Raw genomic sequence first — 20,389 nt, forward strand, 5'->3', positions numbered from 1 at the left:
TTTCTCTTCTCTGTTTTCTGAAATTGAAGAAAGACACAAAAAATCAGCAGCTCCTCTGAGGTTTTTCTCCCTAGCAAAGTGTCACATTACTGATAGCCTGCTATGATCAAGTATTTCAAGTAATGGTCTATTCAACCCCGGACTCTTCAATCTCTGCATGGACGCGTTAACTGTGGTTGCCTGTGATGGATGGCAAAGAGCTGGGTCACCTCAAAGGCACGGTAGTGACATTCAGAATGTCTCTGCTTAAGGTGGGGGAATGACAGATGGCATTTCAATGGAATCTATAAAAATGTGTCACCACTGGAAGATGTTTTGACTTCTAGTCCTCTGCTGCCCTACTTTAGATCCAGTGCAAATTCAACAACTCTCAGTGTTTTAAAGACCTTCAAAATAATGCTGGTGGCAACACCAATAGGGGAAACATTGTTTCAACCTGAATATCTGAGCGCAATCAACTGTAGTGCTCATGAGCAATACTCCCACAGCAATGGTCTTCATTAATAACATAAGCAAAGTGTCTTCCATCTTTCATCTTTTTTTTGATGAAATTTTGTCACATTTCCATGCTGTTTAACATGAGAGCATGGCTGAGGTTAAATGAAAGAGGACAAGACAAATAGAAAAAGAGAGAAAGAGAGAGGAGGGCTGAGATGGCAGGCAGTCAGCTATGAAGGACATGGCCGCAGCAGTTATTTTTAGTTATCAGTTTTCGGAGGCTGTCATTCGGAACATCTCATTAAAAATCAGAAAAAAAAAAAATCCTGATGCTCCATCAAACCATTCAAATCCCTGAAACTCAGAGAAAATACTCTATGTCCTGCTGTGCATGCTCTCTCTCTCTCTCTCTCTCTCTCTCTCTCTCTCTCTCTCTCTCTCTCTCTCTCTCTCTCACACACACACACACACACACACACACACACACACACACAGTAACCTATATCAGCGTCCAAATAATTTGTGAGCGCCAGGATGTCAGTGCATACATTAGGCAGCTATTTGGTGACCTCTGCAAAAGGGTTCTACACCACATTTCCTTTATTATTAGAGAGGCTGCGGACAGACGGATTAATTATGTTCACACACCCACAGGCGTGTCTCTTAAAATGCAAAGAAGTCCATCCAACGTTTATTAATCATTCTATAATGAGAGATTAAACACCAAGATCCATTAGTACAATGTGGACACAGTAAATCAGATACTTGAGGGTGATGTCTTCACTATTAAAGTCATTAAACTTAATAACAGGATCTCAGTTTTATGTTTTATTCATGCAAAGTGCTTCATGCAGCAATTCACAATCAAAGCAACCCTAAGCAATAAATGTGTAACATATTTTCCTGGTTGTCTTGTTCTGATTTGTGTTGCAAGCTACAGGTATAAAAACAACACAAGGCAAAATGCTGCAAATAAATGTAAAGGCTAAATTATTGATCCAGTTACACTTTGCATCCAGGCCAATTTGACCAATTTCTGCTCTTGAAGTAGGTTTATTTAATTCAAAGGGGCAATTTCCCTTTTCCTGTCTCTTCTTGACTGTTAACTGGTTTTATAGATAATTGCTAAAGTTATAGGGCTGAACCACACAGAGCAGAGCAATTATCAAGTAATTACTAGTAGAGTCAATTATTTAAGTCTCTTTGCCATTGTTAAACCTACTGCTCTAATGTCCTAATGTTTTAGAGAGCCCAAATTCATCTTGCGTAAAAGAGCCAACACTTGCTAAATACTCTCTTTGACCATTAACATTAATGACAGAAGTATAGTTTAATATAATCTGCAGTAGGGATGTACTGTACATATAAAAATAACGGGTAAATGCTGCCACCTGTTGGAAATGTGGTGTATTTTGCCGTCTTTGTAGTGGACTATAGCCAATGCTACCTTCAATTACTGTCGGAAATATTTAAATTGAAATAAAACTATGTAGCTAATGCTACGTTAACTTACATGCTTTTTACCTTCCTCTAACCCTAGCAGCACGACACAATAGCCCTGCTGTTTTGAAATTTAAAACAGCATCTAAATATTTGTTTTAGGAACCATTTTGGTATTACTGCCTGAGGGGGACTTGCATTTACTACTGCTGACTTCGGCCTTGAAGGCAAATAAGTGGCCAAACATGGCGGACACGGATGAGCCGTAAGTAGCTGCCGAAGAAACAAGCAAGAAACACAGTGATTAACTGCCCGAAAGATGCTTTCAAATCTCATTAACCTACGAAAGCACAGCATGAATGAACCTTCTTTTATTCTCTCTTTTTAGGGAGAAGAAAAGAAGGAGAGTAGTGGAGCTGACTGAGAAGTTAGTGATGAATTGGTAGAAGTGACGGAAGGTTTGAGGTTATTAGACAGGAGGAAGGTTAAAGTTAGCTAGCTGACGAAGCTAATATTGGTTGTAAACAGAGTACACTGACAGCTAAGCTACGGAGTAAGATCCTGAGCACTTGGTCGTGAGTAACTAACACGTCTATACGATAAAGATATTGTGGTATCATTCACCTCTACGCGAGGTTAGAGGTCTTTACTGTACCTTCTCACTGTTGACATGCTAGCTGGTCACTTAGCCTAGCTCCTGGGAGCTGTACAGGCAAGAGAGATAACCCAGTAAATACCGGAGGGTCAGAAACGCCCACCTGTCAGAAATATGCAGTTTTACTATATTTCCATGAAGTGGGCAAACAACAAAACGTTACATGTGTTAGAGCAGACGCTGACATCAAAACAACAGAGTGAATGTCACAGTACTTGATTAGTTAGTTTCTTGAACCTCTCAACTTATTGCATGATCTGCTGTGAATTGTAAATAGCACCCTCACCATGTGACAGTTAATCACACTATTGAGTTTAGGTCTTGATTGGTTTGTGTTTTTTTTGCATGATCTCAATAAACTCAGAGGTTTTTGTGTCATAAATACTTTGAGATTGTCAGAGATGTTGCTGCTGATGCACCCTAAATACACATATTGTTGTCTTCAGGATGGTGGTTGATGGAGGCACCTGTGAGTGGGAGGGGCGGTGGAACCATGTCAAAAAGTTTCTGGAAAGATCGGGGCCCTTCACGCATCCTGACTTTGAACCCAGCACAGAGGTAACAAATACAAGAAGCGGCATTATGCAAGCTTTTCACTAGTCATTTGATCTGTTGTGCTGTTATAGATAATGTCTCTATCACCTCTCATTACAGTCATTGCAGTTTATGTTAGAAACCTGCAAAATCCTGGTCATTGGTGCTGGTGGTCTGGGATGTGAGCTGCTGAAAGACCTGGTATGATCACATATTATGAATATTTGGAAGGTCTAATCTGTGCTTTAATCAATGACCAACACTTTGTTGTTTGTTTTTGTTGATGTTGTGTCTCAGGCTTTATCAAGCTTTCGCAACATCCATGTAGTGGACATGGACACCATTGATGTTTCAAACCTGAATCGACAGTTCCTCTTCAGGTAAATAGAGTTATGTAATAATTCTGTGCATAATTTCTGACCCATATTTTTGTTTAATGTAATGTTTAAAGCAAGCAGATATTTTTTTATTAATGTGTGTGTAATATTGACCAGGCCAAAAGATATCGGTCGGCCCAAGGCGGACGTTGCAGCTGATTTTATCAACAGCCGTATACCTGGATGCTGTGTAGTCCCGTATCCTTTTGCTGGAACAACTATTACAAGATTTTAGATATTTGATGTAAGTACAGTTGTTTAAAATGCCCAAAACACAATCTACATCATTAAAATGTGAAAAATGTTACGAGCAGCTAATCCACGTGTTAAAAATTACAATTTAATAATGTTGACATAGACACCGTACAGGTTGTGAAAGTAAGTAAACATTCTCTCCAAACATGAAACTCTCCTAAATGCTTGTGCAGACATTTTAAGAAAATCCAAGACTTAGATGAAACGTTCTACAGACGTAAGTATAATTAGGATTACACTTTCCCAACACTCCTATTGTTTGGTTGGAAGTTTTGTAACGATTCAAAATGGTTTCATACATTCACAAAACTACTTGAGACAAAAAGACAGCCTAAAAGGCCACTTTCTGTCACTCCAGTCCCACTCTATACCTCTCACATAGCCACTGATAAGATTTAAATGAAATTGTGTTACTCTATAATACATATCATTAGATTTTTCATGATATTTAGTTACACCCCTAATGTTTGGACTGTGTCATTATCACATTAGATTTGAATTCATCTTTCTGTTTTCATCTAGAGTTCCATATAATTGTCTGTGGACTGGACTCGATAGTTGCCAGGAGGTGGATGAATGGCATGCTGGTAAGTTATTCCTCTTCACTGCAGTCTTTATAACAGTTCTTTTTCCCAGAACTGTGTTTGCAACATTTTCTTAAAAATGGTAAAGCTGTAATGGCTCGTTCACACTGCCTTCCTGAGCAGAGTATGTGCTTGGTGGATCGTCTAACAGATTAGAGCAGTCACACTGCCTGTGTGAGTTGCATGTCTCAGCTGCGGCTGCAGTGTCGCTTCACATCACTATTTTTTCCCCGTGAGCCATGACAGCCAGCAAAAATAGACAGTGAAAAGGGTCTGTTTATAGTCATATCGACAATTCACCAGCAACATATACACCTTTCAATATATTTTCCATGTCTATATAGAATATGTCACATAGAAAAAAATATGAAGGTATTATTTAAACTCAACATCTCCTGTATCTGTTTCAGATTAAAGTGTTTCTGTGGACAGAATCCATTTGTATGTTAACAGGGATTTTATTGTATGGTATTTATCAAAGGCAAACTCAGTATGGAAGGATAGGGCTGGCAGCAGCAGCTCCACAGAAGAAGACAGATATTGCAATATGATTCACCATTAGTGTGGGAATGATCGATTTTGCATCACAAATAATAAAAAAAAACATTACTTTATTTTAATGCTGTTATGTCACATATTTTACCTTTAACAAAAAAATCCTTCTTCTGTGATTTGCATATTGCAATTTCAATAATATATTCATTGTGCAGCTGTAGTATTATGTAATCACATGCACATCCCTGTCTTTCTGTGCAGCTGTCTTTGCTGGTTTATGAGGATGGTGTCTTGGACCCAGGTTCCATCATTCCTCTCATTGATGGTGGGACAGAAGGCTTTAAAGGCAATGCCAGAGTCATTCTCCCTGGCATGACCGCCTGCATCGACTGTACTCTTGAGCTTTACCCTCCTCAGGTAAGATAGCTTTTCCCCCCCGAAAAATAATGTTTACAACCACAACTCAGTGGTCTTACAGAAACAGTTCCTGGTCAGTTTGTTGTTGCTAAAATACAGCCGTCGTTGTAGGTCAACTTCCCCATGTGTACAATAGCCTCCATGCCTCGTTTGCCAGAACATTGCATTGAGTATGTCCGGATGCTGCTGTGGCCCAAAGAGACTCCCTTTGGAGGTAGGAAATCACTGGGACTGCAGTTATTATTTTTATAGTATTTTTTCTGTTGACTGCTCTTTGTAATGTTTAGAATAATAATTAAGTTTGACATGAGGCTCACAAGACCTTTATTAACAAGTCCTTGTGTGTGTGTTTGTATGTGTGTGGATTAGATGGTGTGGTCCTGGATGGGGATGACCCAGAGCACATCCAGTGGGTGTATCAGAGATCTCTGGAGAGGGCAGCAGAGTTCAACATAACAGGAGTCACATACAGACTAACCCAGGGTGAGCACACATAGCACATCTATGAGCCAAAGTACATAAAACACAACAGGCTGTTTCTGTCTGAGCGATGATGATGAAAGTTTGGTATCTTAGTTGGTGCCTCTAAACACTGTCTCATTGATGTTTGTGCCGATCAGCAGATTTTATTTCTTTGATTTTCCATTTTTAGAAGTAAGCTGTAAACATATATTTTCTATATCCTGTTCAAATGTTGCAGGCGTTGTAAAGAGGATAATTCCAGCTGTAGCGTCTACAAACGCTGTCATAGCAGGTAAGTAGCTAAACGTGAAGGTGCACAGACCTGTGGACTTGATGCCTTTATGAAAGATTGTATGCTCTGCCATATAAGAGTTAATCATTTTCCAAACAGTACTGAGTATATTGACTTTATGAAAACAATGGAAATGTCTACCTGGCCATAACAGTTTTTTTCTTATTTATTTGACCAAGCTGCTTGCGCAACCGAGGTTTTCAAAATAGCATCAAGGTAAGTTTGCAGGTTCTGCCTGGCAGCCATATGCACAAAGTGAAGATCTGTATAAACCACACATACCTTTGACTGTTTCTCATGATATTACTTTGTGAATCTGCAGTGCCTACATATCTCTCAATAACTACATGGTCTTCAATGATGTTGACGGCCTGTACACCTACACTTTTGAAGCAGAGCGGAAGGTTTGTCCCTGAATTTCATCTGCCAGTTCATTTGTTACAGTGGCCTTTTTGTAACACGTATGTTTATGTTCAATTCTAATGCAGGAAAACTGCTCAGCCTGCAGCCAAGTACCTGTGGACTTGCACTTTTCTCCATCTTCCAAACTCCAGGAGGTGTTGGACTACCTGACTGAGAGTGCCTCCCTGTAGGTTTATTTATGATTTATTACTCTATCACCATACTTAAGTTATGCTTGTGGTCATATTTGTTTGTTGTTTGATTTTGGTAGTGCATTACACATTGTCTTTGACAACCAAGTATAATGGATTTTTTCAGACAAATGAAATCACCTGCTATAACAGCGTCAGTGGAGGGAAAGAACAAAACATTATATTTACAGGTAATTAGCCTCTGATTTGAGCCTGATGTTTTGTGTTTTCAGTTATTGTTTTATGGTAATGGGAGTCTGAGGGGTGTCCTGATGAAATTAGACAATTGAACAAGTTTTGGTTTGAACTGACATCCATTTGGTATTTCGTTTTACAGTCTGTCGCTTCGATTGAGCAGAGGACGCGGCCAAATCTGTCCAAAACGCTGAAGGGTGAGGTGTTTTATTTACTGAATATGTTTCCGAGAAATGGCTATGCTTACGCTCTGAAGTGGTCAGATGAATACACAGTGAATGTCATTCACTGACTCATTTATGTTATGAACATGTTTTTTCCAGAGCTGGGGCTGACTGATAGACAAGAGCTGGCTGTAGCTGATGTCACCACACCCCAGACCATGTTGTTCAGACTCAGCTTTACCTCATAGGATGAACTCAAGCACTCCCACAACCAGTTGATGTCATGTTTGTTTCTTTGCTAACTATGACTTGATGCAGATACAGAATATTTAAAATGGCCTAAAAACTAGAACAGTTTACAATGTATTCAGTCACAGTGTAAATGATTGCAGCTAATTCCATTGTTTTAATGTACTTATTGACTTGAGTTAATGTTTTGCACTGAAAAGCCAAATCATAGTTCAAAACCTGTCATGTTTTGGTGATACATTGTATGCAAATGTTAAGGATTTCTGCATTAATGTCTTATCTGCACTACAACCTAAAGCGTGCTCTGTGCAAACGAAGAGACAAGCATTGGTTACTTTTGGGAAAAGATTATTCTGTACTTGTTCTGGTTTAAAATATTTTGAATATTTATTTATTCCAACACAGTTTTTTAGTTGCAGTAACCACTGGAGTGGTAATCAACAGACACTGATAATGATGTTTAAACTGGAATAAAATGTTTTTCTTACAAAGTTTCTGCTTTCTGTATGTACCTATGTGTATTTGTGGGAGTGAAATAACAGTTACAGAGTATGGATGATTGCCAGGCCTTACTGTATGAGAGCCACTTTGCTTGTTTGTTTACATGCGTCAATACAGACTGAGCATCTAAGGTATTGGATAACATCTAAAAAAGCAAAGGCTCAAACATAAACAAATGGAGCTGATAATTTATACATATTGGACATCCATACTTCAGTAATTGGGAGGTCAGAGACGTAGAGGACTCAACATGCAGGTGTGGTTTTGGAGGACTTCCCCCTGCTGATTGGACTGTAATGTCTCCGGCCCAGTCAGCCCGGATCATGACGTCATGGTGCTACGTGGAAAGGAAGTGGCGAGCAGGCTAATGCTAGCTGGGCTACAAGTTGAGAGCGACCAAAACAAACGATGACGGCCGAGCAAAAGAGCCGAAAAAAGCTTGGATTAACCATGGGAATGCTCTTGCTTTGATGTCTATAGAGTTCTAGATACGGTACTAGCGATAGCTGTATTTCTACATGACTGACTTGTAGAAATTATGCCGTTTTTGAGTGCCAGCTAGTGAGTTTGAGCTGCAACTGTATCTGGGATTGATGCTGTCCCTTACACTAGCGTTATGCGTTGGCTAACTAAGAGCTTTGCTAACGAGCTAAGCGGTAGCTAGCTGTCCATAAATATTTTCTGGACAGAACAGTATTTGAAATTGTTAAATATTTGTTCGCACCAGGTTATCGTCGATAACGAAAAATGCAGAGGCAGTAAAAGTGACTGCTTCGTGCTTCGTAACGCCAAATTCCCTTTAACATCCGCGTCACAATTCCTGAACTTGCTAGCTAGCCAAATAGTCAAAATGAGTTGGTTCAACGCATCTCACCTGTCCAGCTTCGCTAAACAAGCTTTAACATCAGCTCAAAAGTCAATCGACCGAGTTCTAGATATCAAAGAAGAGGACCAATGGGGTGACACAGTCGTAATGCCCTATGATGGTAAGTAATGTAATGTGACGTGGTAAAAACTAGCTAATGTTGTCATATGCAATTTTTCGGATAACTGCTACAACCTGGTAACATGACAATTTCTTTCTTTCTTTCTTTTCAGATGTAACATTACCTGGAAAGCTGTCATTAAGTGGAGGATGGGGAATGACCCAGTGGGAAGCTCCCCCTGAAGAAAAGACCACCACCCCTCCTCCTTCCTCTGAGGCCATTACTACTCCTGTCACCCGCACAGTTGTGGATGAGTCCGAAAACTTTTTCAGTGCCTTTCTGACGCCTGGAGACGTACAAAGTGTCACCAAAACCCAGGTAGTGTCTGTGCCCCCTGCTAAGTCTCAAAGGCGGCCCCAGGAGAAGGAAAAGAAAAACAAAGAGGCTCTTGTCCAACAAGAAGTGGAGACTCAACAGTCGGCACCCGACCATACGAGTGATGAGAACCAGACGGTTCCTGAGAGCCAGCCGGTTGAACCTGAGGCCTCACCGACAGCACCTTATGCAGACTCTATCCTCTTGGAGCCAGTTTCTCCTGCTTCTTCTTCTTCTTTGTCTTCATCTTCTGGTGATCTTCCTTGTGACCCTGACTGCAAAACGAGCAGCGTAATGACAGATGTTGTCTCAACAGTTGCTGTAGACTCAACAACAGAGCAGTCACAGACTCCATCAGACCACCAGGGTGAGAAGGATACCACAGATTCCTCTGAATCTTCGGATGTCACTTCTGAAACAAAGGGCTCTACCCCTTCTGATCCTACGCCCTCGCCGTCCTCTAAGGAAGTACTCATAGAGCATAAAGACTCAAAGGTAGAGGACCGTCAAAATGACACCCCCTCTCCTCCAGTCAGCGCTTTCTCCTCAGGAACCTCTACCACTAGTGACATTGAAGTACTGGACCACGAATCTGTGTTGAGTGAGAGCTCGGCCAGCTCCAGACAAGAAACAGGGGAGGGCAAGGCTGGCCTTCACCTAATGCAGGGCTCTTTCCAGCTTCTCACTGCCTCCACTTGTGGAGATTTCCCCCGTCTAGAGGACTATTCCAAACTCACAGAGAGCTGCGGCTCCTCCTCGGACGCATTTGAGCGCATAGATTCGTTCAGTGTACAGTCGCTGGATAGCCGGAGTGTCAGCGAGGTTAACTCAGATGATGAGGTCCCTGGCAGTCGGACACTTGCATCTGTCACTGCAGGCCCTGCTCCTCTGACAGTGTCATCATCTGTATGTCAGAAGCAGGAAGATGGAGTGGTGGAGAAGGTAGGAGAGGCGGAAGAGGAGGATGAGGAAGAGGGCTTTACTGAAACAGTGAGGGAGCAATCGCTGGATGAGATGGAGGAGAGTGGACGGAGTGCAACGCCTGTTAATAGTGAGCAGCCTGAAGTGTTGATGGAACAGGAACAGGAATCTGAGGCTAATGTTACACTGTCTAATGTTATCTCTGAAGCTGAAGAACAGATCACTCCACCAATCACAGAAGAGATGAAAAGTTTCTCAACAGTTCAGATTTTGGAGCTTCAAAAGGTATAAGTTGGTACTGTAGATGGTCAAATCAATTGAAATGATTTGTTTAATGTACACATTATACAGCAATATGGACTTACATACGTAACATGTGTTTATGTCCATATTGCTGTGTGGAGCATGTTTAATACACTAAAGTTTACTGTTAAACTTCAAAACACCCTACCCCCAGTATATATTATATGTCTTTGCCACAACCCTTTGATGAACAAATATATGGGTTATTTGTTCTACACAAATTGTGTGTATATAGTGCCATAAACAAAGTCTTCAACTGCTCTGAAAAGTAAGAAAAAGGTCTATTGATCTGAGCATAATTAATGAATTGAAAATTAACTTGAACAACTCTGCAGCAATCACAAAGCATCATTTACAAGTTTAAAAAGTAACAACAAATGCATTTGAACTAACTCCATAATTTGCATAACCTTCCTTAGAATGCAAAATAGAAGTAAATCGCTTTGGTAGACTGTCATGTGACATTTCCATATCATCTTGTAAATTCTTCCCAGCATGTTGACCTGACCAACACTTTGTGTTTGTCCTGTCTAATGGTTTTAAACACAACTTTGCTCTGTTGTTGAAGACCATTGGACACTTCTGTATTTTAAAATATCTACCAGTACGTCAGAATTTGGCTGTATTTCAATCAGTATTTCCCCCAGGTGTCCCAGAATTTGTTATGCTATATGAAGAAAGCAGCTGTGAAACACTCAGTGTATATTTAAACCATACCACACTGCTTTTCTTTTCTTTTGTTCACCTGCTCTTGTAAACACAAAAAAATGTTGTGGACATGTAGGTCATTGATGAGCTGTCAGCCCGCCTTGAGAAGAGAGAGTCTCAGCTGCTGACTGTCAGCAAAGACAAGGCCAGACTGGAGGAGGAGTGTGACAATCTCAGAGAGTGAGTATATGGCCCACACACCTGGTTCACAATGGCACTGTAAACAGTCTTAATAAGAAAGCGGTTTTGGCCAAGAGTCTAATGTTCTTGCTGATATACCGGTCAGACAAGGCAACATATTACCACTGTATTATGCTGGTTCTATGAAACTATTTGTTCAACTCTTAAGTTGAGCTACAATAGGTTTTTAAATATACCTTAATGCACGTATGTAATTATTCTAACCTCAATGCTTAAAATATTCTACTTGTGCTATCTTGTCCTTGAGGCTGACAATTAACTCTTACACTAATGAGCCTGTTCATCCTCCAGTGAAGTGGTAAGCCTGAAGGAGGAGAGCTCCACCGTTCAGTCTCTAAAGGATGAGTTCACCCAGCGCATAGCAGACGCAGAAAGGAAGGCTCAGCTGGCCTGCAAAGAAAGAGACATAGCTAAGAAGGTAATGCATCTATTAGTGAGCCAAGCCTCTACTCATACGGATATATAATTGCAACTAACCTATATTTATCTACTGCAGTGTAACATGTCCAAAGACTCTGTGTCAAAGAAGATATCTTTCTATGCTGCAGGAAATAAAGGGCTTGCGAGATGAGCTTTCTACCAGACTGAACTCCAGTGATACAATGGAGATCATCAGAGAAAAGGAAGAGCAGATCCGAGGCCTACTGGAAGAAGGTAAGACTAATTGATGTAGCAGACTATTATTTTTCACCTCTGCCAACCCACTTCATCTCTAGACAGGCTGTACCGCCAAGAACGTATTTAAAGGGAAACTCTGGTATTTCCAATTTTCCCATGTTTTTGTGTGACTAATGGGGACCACAATTTTTGAAATTGCTCCAGTATTTAGAGAGTTTGATATTTTTGTTTGTGTTATTGTGTGACACAATACCATACTAACTAACTTACTAACTAACTAACTAACCAACCAATCGAGGCAGCGGTAGACCAGCAATTCCTGTGTTTTGCAATATAAAGGCTGTTTCTGATTAAACAAAAATGTCTGTATTTGGAGGGATCCTTTCCATAATGTGGTCAGACACTTAGAATAACAATCTGAGCCTGTCAGTGGCAAAAACAACCACTTTCAGTGGACGTGCATTGATGGTGTGCAATTGCCCATAAGAATTATGTTGCAGCCAGTTTCACGGCTGCCAGCTGCAGCGCTCTCACTCAATACCAGAGCAATTTCAAAAATTGTTGTGTCCATTAGTCACTTAGACACAAAAAACATACCAAAAGTTTCCCTTTCCCCCTTTCACATAAAGCCAGTTGTAGCTGTTTTTATTATGTCTAACCTCAGAACAGGTTGCTCAAGTAGCACACAAGGTGTTGAATGAAGAGTAATGTAATGAATGGATGGAAGTGTCACCACCATAATTTCAGAGTTGGAGCAAATTATTTATTCGGGTTTAAGAAATCACGCATACCCCAACCTTGAAGGAGTAAAGTGTGGATGGTTTAAAGAACAGCTGGTGATTTTATACCTTGTTACTGAAATCTTGCTCAGTGGGTATTGTCCTAGCATCTGTTTTTGACTTTACCTACGTGGCTGAGTAGTTGTTTATTTCTATCACTTTTAGGTGAAAAGCTGTCCAAGCAGCAGCTGCAGCACAGCAACATCATCAAAAAACTGCGTGTGAAAGAGAAGGAGAGCGACACAAAAATCATCAAGCAACAGAAGAAAATCAAGGAGCAGGACGAGGAGCTCAGGCAACTGCAGCAGGTCAGATTTTAGTACGTAGTTCAAAATGTCAATTTAACAATAGAAATAATTTTTAGTTTAGTTACTGACAATTTTGAGCCAGAGGAACTTTATTTAAATTTTAGCTTAATTGGTTTCAACTTAGTTTGATCACTTTTGTTTTGTTTTATGTTTAATTTTAAATACATTTTGTTTATGTACTTAATTACTATGACAGGCAAATTTCAGCTAACTCTAGTCAACACATTAAAGGGAACTTTAATTGCTTCAGTTAGCAGCATTTAAGTTCTTAAGTCTCTACTCAGGAGGATTCAATTGGAGGAAGTGAGGTTGAGCAGTCAGGGTTTGGTATTGTTAGGAGGTCCAATAAAATGTCTTTGAAGTCATTTTATTGTTCCATTGTTTGACATGTTTTTGGCTTTTCATTTGAAAAGACAGGAATAATGTCACCATATGGGGGCTGATTTAAAAATAAATGTAATCGAAAGACTCATTCATTCATATTATACTTCTAGGTTCTAGATGGGAAGGAGGAGGTGGAGAAACAGCACAGGGAGAACATCAAGAAGCTGAACGCTGTGGTGGAGCGGCAGGAGAAGGAGCTGAGCAGGCTGCAGACAGACGATGAGGAACTGCAAGAGAAGAACAGGAGCCTGCAGGCTGCTCTCGACAACTCTTACAAGTAAACATTGACACACCCTGCTACGGATACTGAACACTCACAACCGAGTCTTCACTGCAAATCTAACCCAACAAGCCAGCTATTGTTTTATTGTACCTTGCTGACACGCTCTGCTGGGTATACAGTGCGGACTGAGTATTTGGAAAGTAACATATTTATTATGTGATGCTCCAGTTCATTGAATTTTAAATGATGCAATGATAGTGAGGTTTAACTGTTGACTTCCACCTTTAATTTGAGGGGTTTTACATCTACATTGGGTGAACACTATAGGAATAGAAACATTTTTTATACATAGTCAGAAAGTAATTGTACAAATGAACATATTCTTAAATAATACCCAGTTGTCATTGTTGTGTTTCAAAACCTGTGTGCTTAAGTACAGAGCCAAACAAGAACAAATGCTTCATTGTTCTTATGAATACAGACGTTGCAGTAATATGATGCTGATGGTTTACTTCTACATCTCTGTTGTCAGGGAGCTGGCAGAACTTCACAAGGCGAATGCCAGCAGAGCCAGTGTGGCTGAAGAAGCGGCTCTCAGCAGGGACACACATGCCAAGGAGCAACTGAGCCTGGCTCTTGAGAAGGCCCAGGAGGAGGCCAGGATTCAACAGGCGGCCCTGGCCGAACAGGTACCACAGACTAACACCATGGAACAATTTGTTTTCTATGCATGTAAGTAAACCGTTGGAGGCTTATTAGACATACTGGGTTGGAGCAACCCAGCACACGTCAGTAAACCTTAATACTAGTGGTGCAGCTGTTATTTACAGCAGGTTTTTATGGGTACTTACTGAGGCACGCAGTTGACGGTGTGTGATTCTTTCACTATACCCAGACTTTGTTCAGTTGCACCAGCTTTCATTCACAAAATCAAAATGCATGGGATACCACCAGGGATGGGGATGTAGTAAAAATTCACAACTTGTTCTGATAGTTTTGATGGAGAAGCATTAAGACACACTGATTTCATTTAAACATGAATAATTGTCTTAATTAACTACACTGGACATTAATTTAATCACTGCCAGGTTTATCAGAACATCCTTGATGAACTCTTTCTAATGTTTTGTACAGGTGGCTGACCTGAGACTGGCTCTGCAGAGGGCTGAGCAGCAGCAAGCAAGGAAAGAAGATTATTTGAGGGAGGAGATCAGTGAGCTGCAGCAGGTACGCTGGTAATATACTGGTTAGAGGGTCTCCTACAAAGCTGGTTCCCTTTGACTAGAGGCAAAAAAAATCTAAAATAATATAATAATTATGACCGGGACAGAATTTACTCAATGCACGCCATTTTTTTCTTGTCTTCCACAGAGGCTTCAGGAGGCAGAGACTAGGAACCAGGAACTCAGTCAGAGTGTTACCTCTGCAACACGGCCCCTTCTGCGTCAGATTGAGAACTTACAGGCCTCATTGGGTGGACAGACAGCATCCTGGGAAAAACTGGAGAAGAACATCTCTGATAGGCTAGGTAAGAGGCAGGAGTTTAACTATGAGTAAAACAATCACCAAAAGACAGTACTGTACAAAGTGAACAAAAAGCTTTACATCTGTTTTCCCTCTAATCCCCCTTTTCTTTTCATCAGCGGATGCCCAGGCACAGCTGGCCGTTGCTGTGGAGAAGGAGCGATCAGCAACAGAAGAACTACTGTCCATCAAGTCCCAGCTGGCCTCTCTAGAGTCCCAGAATTCCCTGGTCCGGCAGGAAAAGGCCCGACTCCTGGCACAGGTGGAGGCTGAGAAGAACAAGAGAGAGAAACTGGAGGATGAGAGCAGCAGGTAACAAATACATTTTCTCATTATATTTCTTTTTCACTTTGGAATGTGTGGGGTTGGATAGATAAAGTTTATTCATGTTTGTTGGTGGTTTAATTTGAACTATGAAATGGTTTCACTGAGTTCCTACTAAATTATATCCCAACCACTGGACCATCAAGAATGTGTGTTGCAGGACAGAGTAGTAGTAGACAACATGGTGAATTTTATGCTATTTTCAATTTCTTCTTGTTGCCTAGATTATTGCCCTAAACATCTAACTTTATATACATATGCATAATGTAGGTTTGAAAATTACTAGCGTGGTTTTCTGGGAAGGAAAATACAGAAGGTGTTGTTACCACATCCCCCTTTGTAATGCTAATGCTTCCTGGAGAGTGGTTTTCTGTTACAACAAACCCATTTGTGAGTCAGAGTGTGAAGCAGAGGCCAGGGGGATCCCCTCCTGACAGAAGCAGTCATGCGTGCATTAGCCTTTGTGCCACAGAGTCATCTTTTATGAGAAGGTTTACTCCTCTGACTGGGCCAGTGGCGCAATGGATAACGCGTCTGACTACGGATCAGAAGATTCTAGGTTCGACTCCTGGCTGGCTCGGAGAATTTTTAGCTCATGCTGAACGGTGTAAATGAATGTATGGTGTACTGTGTGCGGGTATTTTCTGACACAAAGGAATAAAAGACATCTAGATACTACAATAAAATGCCTCTTTAAACATCTTATCTACACATGGCTGCGAATAAATACTGAAAATAGCAGCATATTAGAGTATTTAAACTGATGTTGTAAAAGGAACCACATAGCTTCTTCATTATATTTCACACCATTATGCTGATTCAATTTGTTAATAGGCATGTCAAAGGGGTATTTAATTGGTTTGATACTAGGGCATAATAATGATACACTCAACTCACGAGTATTGTGAATTTGCTACAATTCACAGTTTTGATATTCTTACGATTCTTGTTAACAAAGTGAGATTTCTTTATATCTCAGACAAAAATCTACAAAATATTTTTTCTCTTATATTTTCTTCACCAAATTAAATAACCCATTTTTAATTCTGAGGTGGGGTATAAACGCAGCGAAACTATGCATATTCTTTTTTCTTATAAAAGTGAAACTGATGTCTTTGCACATTGATACAGCTATTAAGTAACAAGCAATGAAATGTAAAGAGCGCCCTCTGCTGTTTAATAGGAGTTTCACGATTCATTTTTCATTTCACCGATTTGAATCTTCACACACACACACACACACACACACACACACACACACACACACACACACACACACATATACATATATTCCTTTTTGACACTGTTGATTGCAGAGACTTATTGCTCGTTCTCTCGATGTAGGGAGCATGTTGAGCTGGAAAATCTGCGAGGAGAACACATCCGGATGCTGGAAGATGCCAAGAAAGAAAAGGTACTATAATGCTCTTTCATACTCTTGTCCATATACTCCATGAAACAACTTCCTCATGTGTCATATTCACTGTTTTTGCTCCTTCTACCAGCTGCTGCTGGCCAATCAACTAGAAATGGAGAAGATGAAGGTGGAGCAAGAAAAGAAGAAATACTACTTAGCACAAGAGGCACTCAAGGATAAGGTTTAGGAGAATTTTAGAAATCCCTAATACCAAATTTGTCTGTATCTGTATTGTGTTTGATTTAAACAAAAAAATTCTCCATTCAAACAATTCTTTTCTCTAATAGTTGTAAAATCTTTCCCTATCAGGAGCGGAAGGCCATGACCCACTCTGTGGTAGAGCCCCCAGCCTCCTCAACACCCTCCCTGTCCCGCTCCAGCTCCATCAGTGGGGCAGACAACGCTGGTCTGCACACCTCTATTCTTTCCCAGGATGACTCTTTTGACCACTCGCTCAGTACCATGACCATGTCTGTGTCAATGAGCGGGACCAACCTGTACGAAGCTGCCAGGCTGTCTGGAGGCTCGAGCATCATAGAGAACCTCCAGTCTCAGCTCAAACTCAGAGAAGGAGAGATAGCACAGCTGCAGGTAGACATTCAGAATACTTAAGCGGTAGTTTGATGGTACAAATCTGAAATGCTTTCTTATGATTTAAAAAAATAAAATTCTTTAAATGTGAAAATACAACTGCTAACAACAGCAAAATAAAGTTTTTGATTATTAAATTAGTCGTTCCTCGGCACTAAAAGGCTGCTATGTCCCTGTGGTTTGTACTATCCCCTTTATGTCCTGCTGTTTCAGCTTGAGATCTCCAGTCTAGAGAGGAGTCGTTCTGTAATCTCAGAAGAACTGATCCGACTCACCAACCAAAACGATGAGATGGAGGAGAAGGTGAAAGAGATCCCCAAGTTGAAAATTCAACTCAAGGTAAGGGCTGTATTAGGAAATATATGCTTTAATGTACATTGGAAAAGTTCTGTCAGAGCTTTCCTGTTGAAAGGTGCTGTATTTACAGACGTTGTTTTAATTTATGCTGCTGTGCATTTCAGGATCTGGAGCAGAGGCACAACACCATCCTGCAGATGTATGGAGAAAAGGCGGAAGAGGCAGAGGAGCTGAGGCTGGACCTTGAAGATGTGAAGAACATGTACAAAACCCAGATTGATGAACTGCTGCGGAACCAGAAATAAACAGTTTTTATTGTACCGTGTTACTTCTGGGACACTTACAAACAAATCAGTCGACCATCTTAGCCACACATGCATTCGCAGAAAAAGATAGGGCAGATAATCTAAGTTTAATCACTGTGTCAAAAGAAAATTCTTTTATCTCTATCTGTTATTTTATTTAATTAATTATGACATACTATATTTTAATTTAATGTTGGGAGTATGCATATCATACAATGTATTATTACAGAATCAGTATGAAGGATAGCTACAGTTTGTGATTCGGGTGTCAAGTTGAAATCTTTGGGATTTAGTACAGACTTTGCTCTAGACATAATTTCTCATAACTGAACCTTTCACGTAGTACAGTTTATAACTGGGAGCTGGTGAAGGTCTTTTGCACTATACAAATTCATCCTTGTTTATTTCTTAATGCATTACAGAATTTAAGAAATATATAAACATATTGTACAGAGAAATTTACGTATTGTTCTTTTAACTCCTTACAAAAACATGGCGTAGACCTGAGAGTAGTTTGTGATTGAAATCCTGAAGATTGGATTTTAAACCATATAAATATGTAAATGAATAAAACATTTATTTGGGTGGTGAAAAATACGGTGATTCTTAATTTAAATGTTTATCATTAGAAGCCAGTAGTGTCATTACATTCACACAATACTACATTATGTTAATAATGCACAAAACTATTCAAATAAATCTCCATGTTCTGAACAATTGCATACAGTTGTCTAATCTATATTTTCATACAAGACTGCTCATAGAAAATGTGACTGACAAACATTTTCTATGTGAAACGTGCCACACAAACTATACAGGTTGCTCTTTTCTTTCACTTTCTGTGTACAGCTCATTATGTTTATTATGTAACTGAAAGATGGTGTATCTTGTTCAGCTGGTAGCATTTACTGTAAATGATTTAATACTGGAGTGCACCTCCAGTATTTGGGATTAGTGTAATCTATAGAGCTCTGTGGTACACCGCGCCCCCCTGTGGCTGTCCCCACGTATTACGGGCCGGGATAAGGTTTCCGGTGTTATGGCGACCACCGGCAACATCATCGCCTCAGTCTGGAGGATAGCAGGCTCTGTACTCAGGTAAACTGCCTCCCACTCAAACTCACACCAACCCTGTATAGACGAGCACTCAATGGGAGTTTTGTGTCCGTCGCAAGTTTATACACCGTAGAAACATTAAATATTTGTCTCTGTCCAGTTCTTTTGCTGCCACATCGGTAACGTTACATCTTAAATTAACGTTAAGGGGTCTTGGCTTCGTCAAGAACTAACGCTACTAGTTAGCCGCCACATAAATATTTCAGACATTAGCCTCCAGAAAAGTATTCTCATATCTTAACCCCTGAAAAAGGAAAGAGTAAGTAACGCGTTATTATCGCCACATATCCCCCGGATTTATCTCCCACGTCTATCCGGTCACCGAGTGCAGTCTAGCGGGATCTTAAAGCGTTAGTTAAGTAACTGTCGCTAGCTTAAAGTTTATTTAGTTCATCATCAGCTGTAATGGAGGGTGCTTCTTCTCTCAGAGACCACGTGAGACACAAACACGGGTATAACATTAGGGACAAATTAAACCAGGGCTCGTTAAAAAAAACCACCTCTTCTTTACAGACATAATTAAAGTGAACTTAATTCGGTAATAAGCTACAACTGATGCCATCCAAAGACAGCCTGGAGCCTGTCAGCGCCATGTTTCCACATGTATCCTCAAGTATTTCATAGATGGAGCCGTTGTCTTAATTTCAGGCATCCCGTTACGCCCATAGCAAAGTGTTTCCCTCTGCTTTTGAAGGAGCTCCTTCAGAACACGTGTAAGTAACTCTTAACAAGCTATTGCTACTAAACCTGCTGTATTTACAGTTTAATAATGTTTGTTACATTTCATATACAGCGACATCAGTCTGCTCAGCTCCTTCACATGTGCAGAGATTTAGGAGCCATTGTTGCACAGCACAGTGGTCACTGCAGTAACAGCAGTCACACTGATATGCTTTGATCATTGATTTTGGGACTGAAGAATGTCAGTGGCTTTGGGCTGTGTAATCACATGCATACTTGAGACTTAACAAAATTGCATTGGAAATATGACTGTCTGCGTAAATACTGGTTTGGCCACTGGGAACTGTAAAGGTCACATTATTACCAGCCGGCAGTTTTCTATTTGCCCCTCCAGCCTCAGTTATGATTGCTCAGACAACAGTCGGAAAAAGGGTCAGTAATACTTCCTGCAACAGGACCTTTCCTTATGTGGTGCTTAGATCCGCCTGGAGCTGAGTCCCCACACACTTGCTTGTGCCCACATGCTTGTATACTGTGGTGTTAGGCTTTCAACCAATATTACAGAGTGCAAGTCTGTCTCTCCACTTCTCTTTTTTTCTCAGGGTGCTGTGAAGAGAGCTGGCTGTCTCACATGTCTGTGCAATTCTGACTATGCTGCTCTTGGTAGCGCTGGGCATCATTTTTTCTTTCACTGTGGTCACCACCGAGAAGGCTGAGAACACCAACCACAAACTACC

At 40.5% G+C, this 20,389-nt stretch overlaps 3 protein-coding genes and 1 non-coding gene across 9 annotated transcripts in view; all 4 read left to right on the top strand.

Moving 5' to 3' along the window:
• The first annotated feature begins 2,083 nt into the window (after positions 1-2,083).
• Positions 2,084-7,641, top strand: uba3 (ubiquitin-like modifier activating enzyme 3). 4 transcript variants are annotated; one of them, XM_051414464.1, is made up of 18 exons: positions 2,100-2,143; positions 2,267-2,305; positions 2,980-3,091; positions 3,188-3,268; positions 3,365-3,447; positions 3,562-3,642; positions 3,873-3,916; positions 4,222-4,286; positions 5,040-5,195; positions 5,307-5,409; positions 5,565-5,678; positions 5,896-5,949; positions 6,129-6,165; positions 6,272-6,353; positions 6,438-6,538; positions 6,670-6,733; positions 6,880-6,934; positions 7,061-7,641. In XM_051414464.1, the coding sequence occupies exons 1-18, from the start codon at positions 2,124-2,126 to the stop codon at positions 7,147-7,149; spliced, it is 1,380 nt and encodes a 459-aa protein (XP_051270424.1). In that variant the 5' UTR covers positions 2,100-2,123; the 3' UTR covers positions 7,150-7,641. The 4 variants fall into 4 exon arrangements, with proteins under 4 accessions (XP_051270425.1, XP_051270424.1, XP_051270426.1 ...); XM_051414466.1 differs by having other exon boundaries at positions 2,126-2,143; positions 2,267-2,453; XM_051414465.1 differs by lacking the exon at positions 2,267-2,305 and having other exon boundaries at positions 2,084-2,143.
• A 353-nt stretch (positions 7,642-7,994) lies between these two features.
• tmf1 (TATA element modulatory factor 1) lies at positions 7,995-18,577 on the top strand. The gene is made up of 16 exons (XM_051414453.1): positions 7,995-8,637; positions 8,750-10,158; positions 10,961-11,064; positions 11,377-11,503; positions 11,634-11,739; positions 12,648-12,790; positions 13,285-13,451; positions 13,930-14,086; positions 14,532-14,624; positions 14,769-14,925; positions 15,041-15,233; positions 16,590-16,659; positions 16,751-16,843; positions 16,972-17,253; positions 17,467-17,592; positions 17,715-18,577. Exons 1-16 carry the CDS (start codon positions 8,502-8,504, stop codon positions 17,853-17,855), a joined length of 3,504 nt encoding a protein of 1,167 aa, XP_051270413.1. The 5' UTR covers positions 7,995-8,501; the 3' UTR covers positions 17,856-18,577.
• trnar-acg (transfer RNA arginine (anticodon ACG)) lies at positions 15,753-15,825 on the top strand. The gene has a single exon. It is a non-coding gene; the product is annotated as a tRNA-Arg (tRNA).
• Positions 18,578-18,872: 295 nt separating the features above from the next.
• The window catches only part of eogt (EGF domain-specific O-linked N-acetylglucosamine (GlcNAc) transferase), a 20,907-nt gene continuing 19,390 nt past the window's right edge, over positions 18,873-20,389 (top strand). Inside the window, exons 1-2 of one of the 3 annotated variants that reach the window (XM_051414459.1) lie at positions 18,873-18,953; positions 20,255-20,389. The exon at positions 20,255-20,389 is cut by the window's right edge and continues 118 nt beyond it. In XM_051414459.1, the coding sequence (XP_051270419.1) occupies positions 20,304-20,389 (86 nt within the window). In that variant the 5' untranslated portion in view covers positions 18,873-18,953; positions 20,255-20,303. Of the gene's footprint in view, positions 18,954-18,983; positions 19,685-19,740 lie in introns of those variants that run through there. The other 2 variants (XM_051414460.1, XM_051414458.1) reach the window with 2 other exon arrangements.

Source organism: Dicentrarchus labrax, unplaced genomic scaffold (genome assembly GCF_905237075.1).
Source record: "Dicentrarchus labrax unplaced genomic scaffold, dlabrax2021, whole genome shotgun sequence".
In the NCBI taxonomy this organism is placed as follows: domain Eukaryota; kingdom Metazoa; phylum Chordata; class Actinopteri; family Moronidae; genus Dicentrarchus; species Dicentrarchus labrax.

Excerpts from the sequence above, each read along its gene's own strand:
- uba3 (XM_051414463.1), top strand. The coding sequence starts at position 2,238 with ATGAACCTTCTTTTATTCTCTCTTTTTAGGGAGAAGAAAAGAAGGAGA. Across the intron at positions 5,410-5,564 it reads CAAAGAGACTCCCTTTGGAG|ATGGTGTGGTCCTGGATGGG; the intron begins GTAGGAAATCAC and ends TGTGTGGATTAG. Across the intron at positions 5,950-6,128 it reads TACAAACGCTGTCATAGCAG|CTGCTTGCGCAACCGAGGTT; the intron begins GTAAGTAGCTAA and ends TATTTGACCAAG.
- tmf1 (XM_051414453.1), top strand. The coding sequence starts at position 8,502 with ATGAGTTGGTTCAACGCATCTCACCTGTCCAGCTTCGCTAAACAAGCT. Across the intron at positions 13,452-13,929 it reads GCTCTCGACAACTCTTACAA|GGAGCTGGCAGAACTTCACA; the intron begins GTAAACATTGAC and ends CTCTGTTGTCAG. Across the intron at positions 14,926-15,040 it reads GAACATCTCTGATAGGCTAG|CGGATGCCCAGGCACAGCTG; the intron begins GTAAGAGGCAGG and ends TCTTTTCATCAG.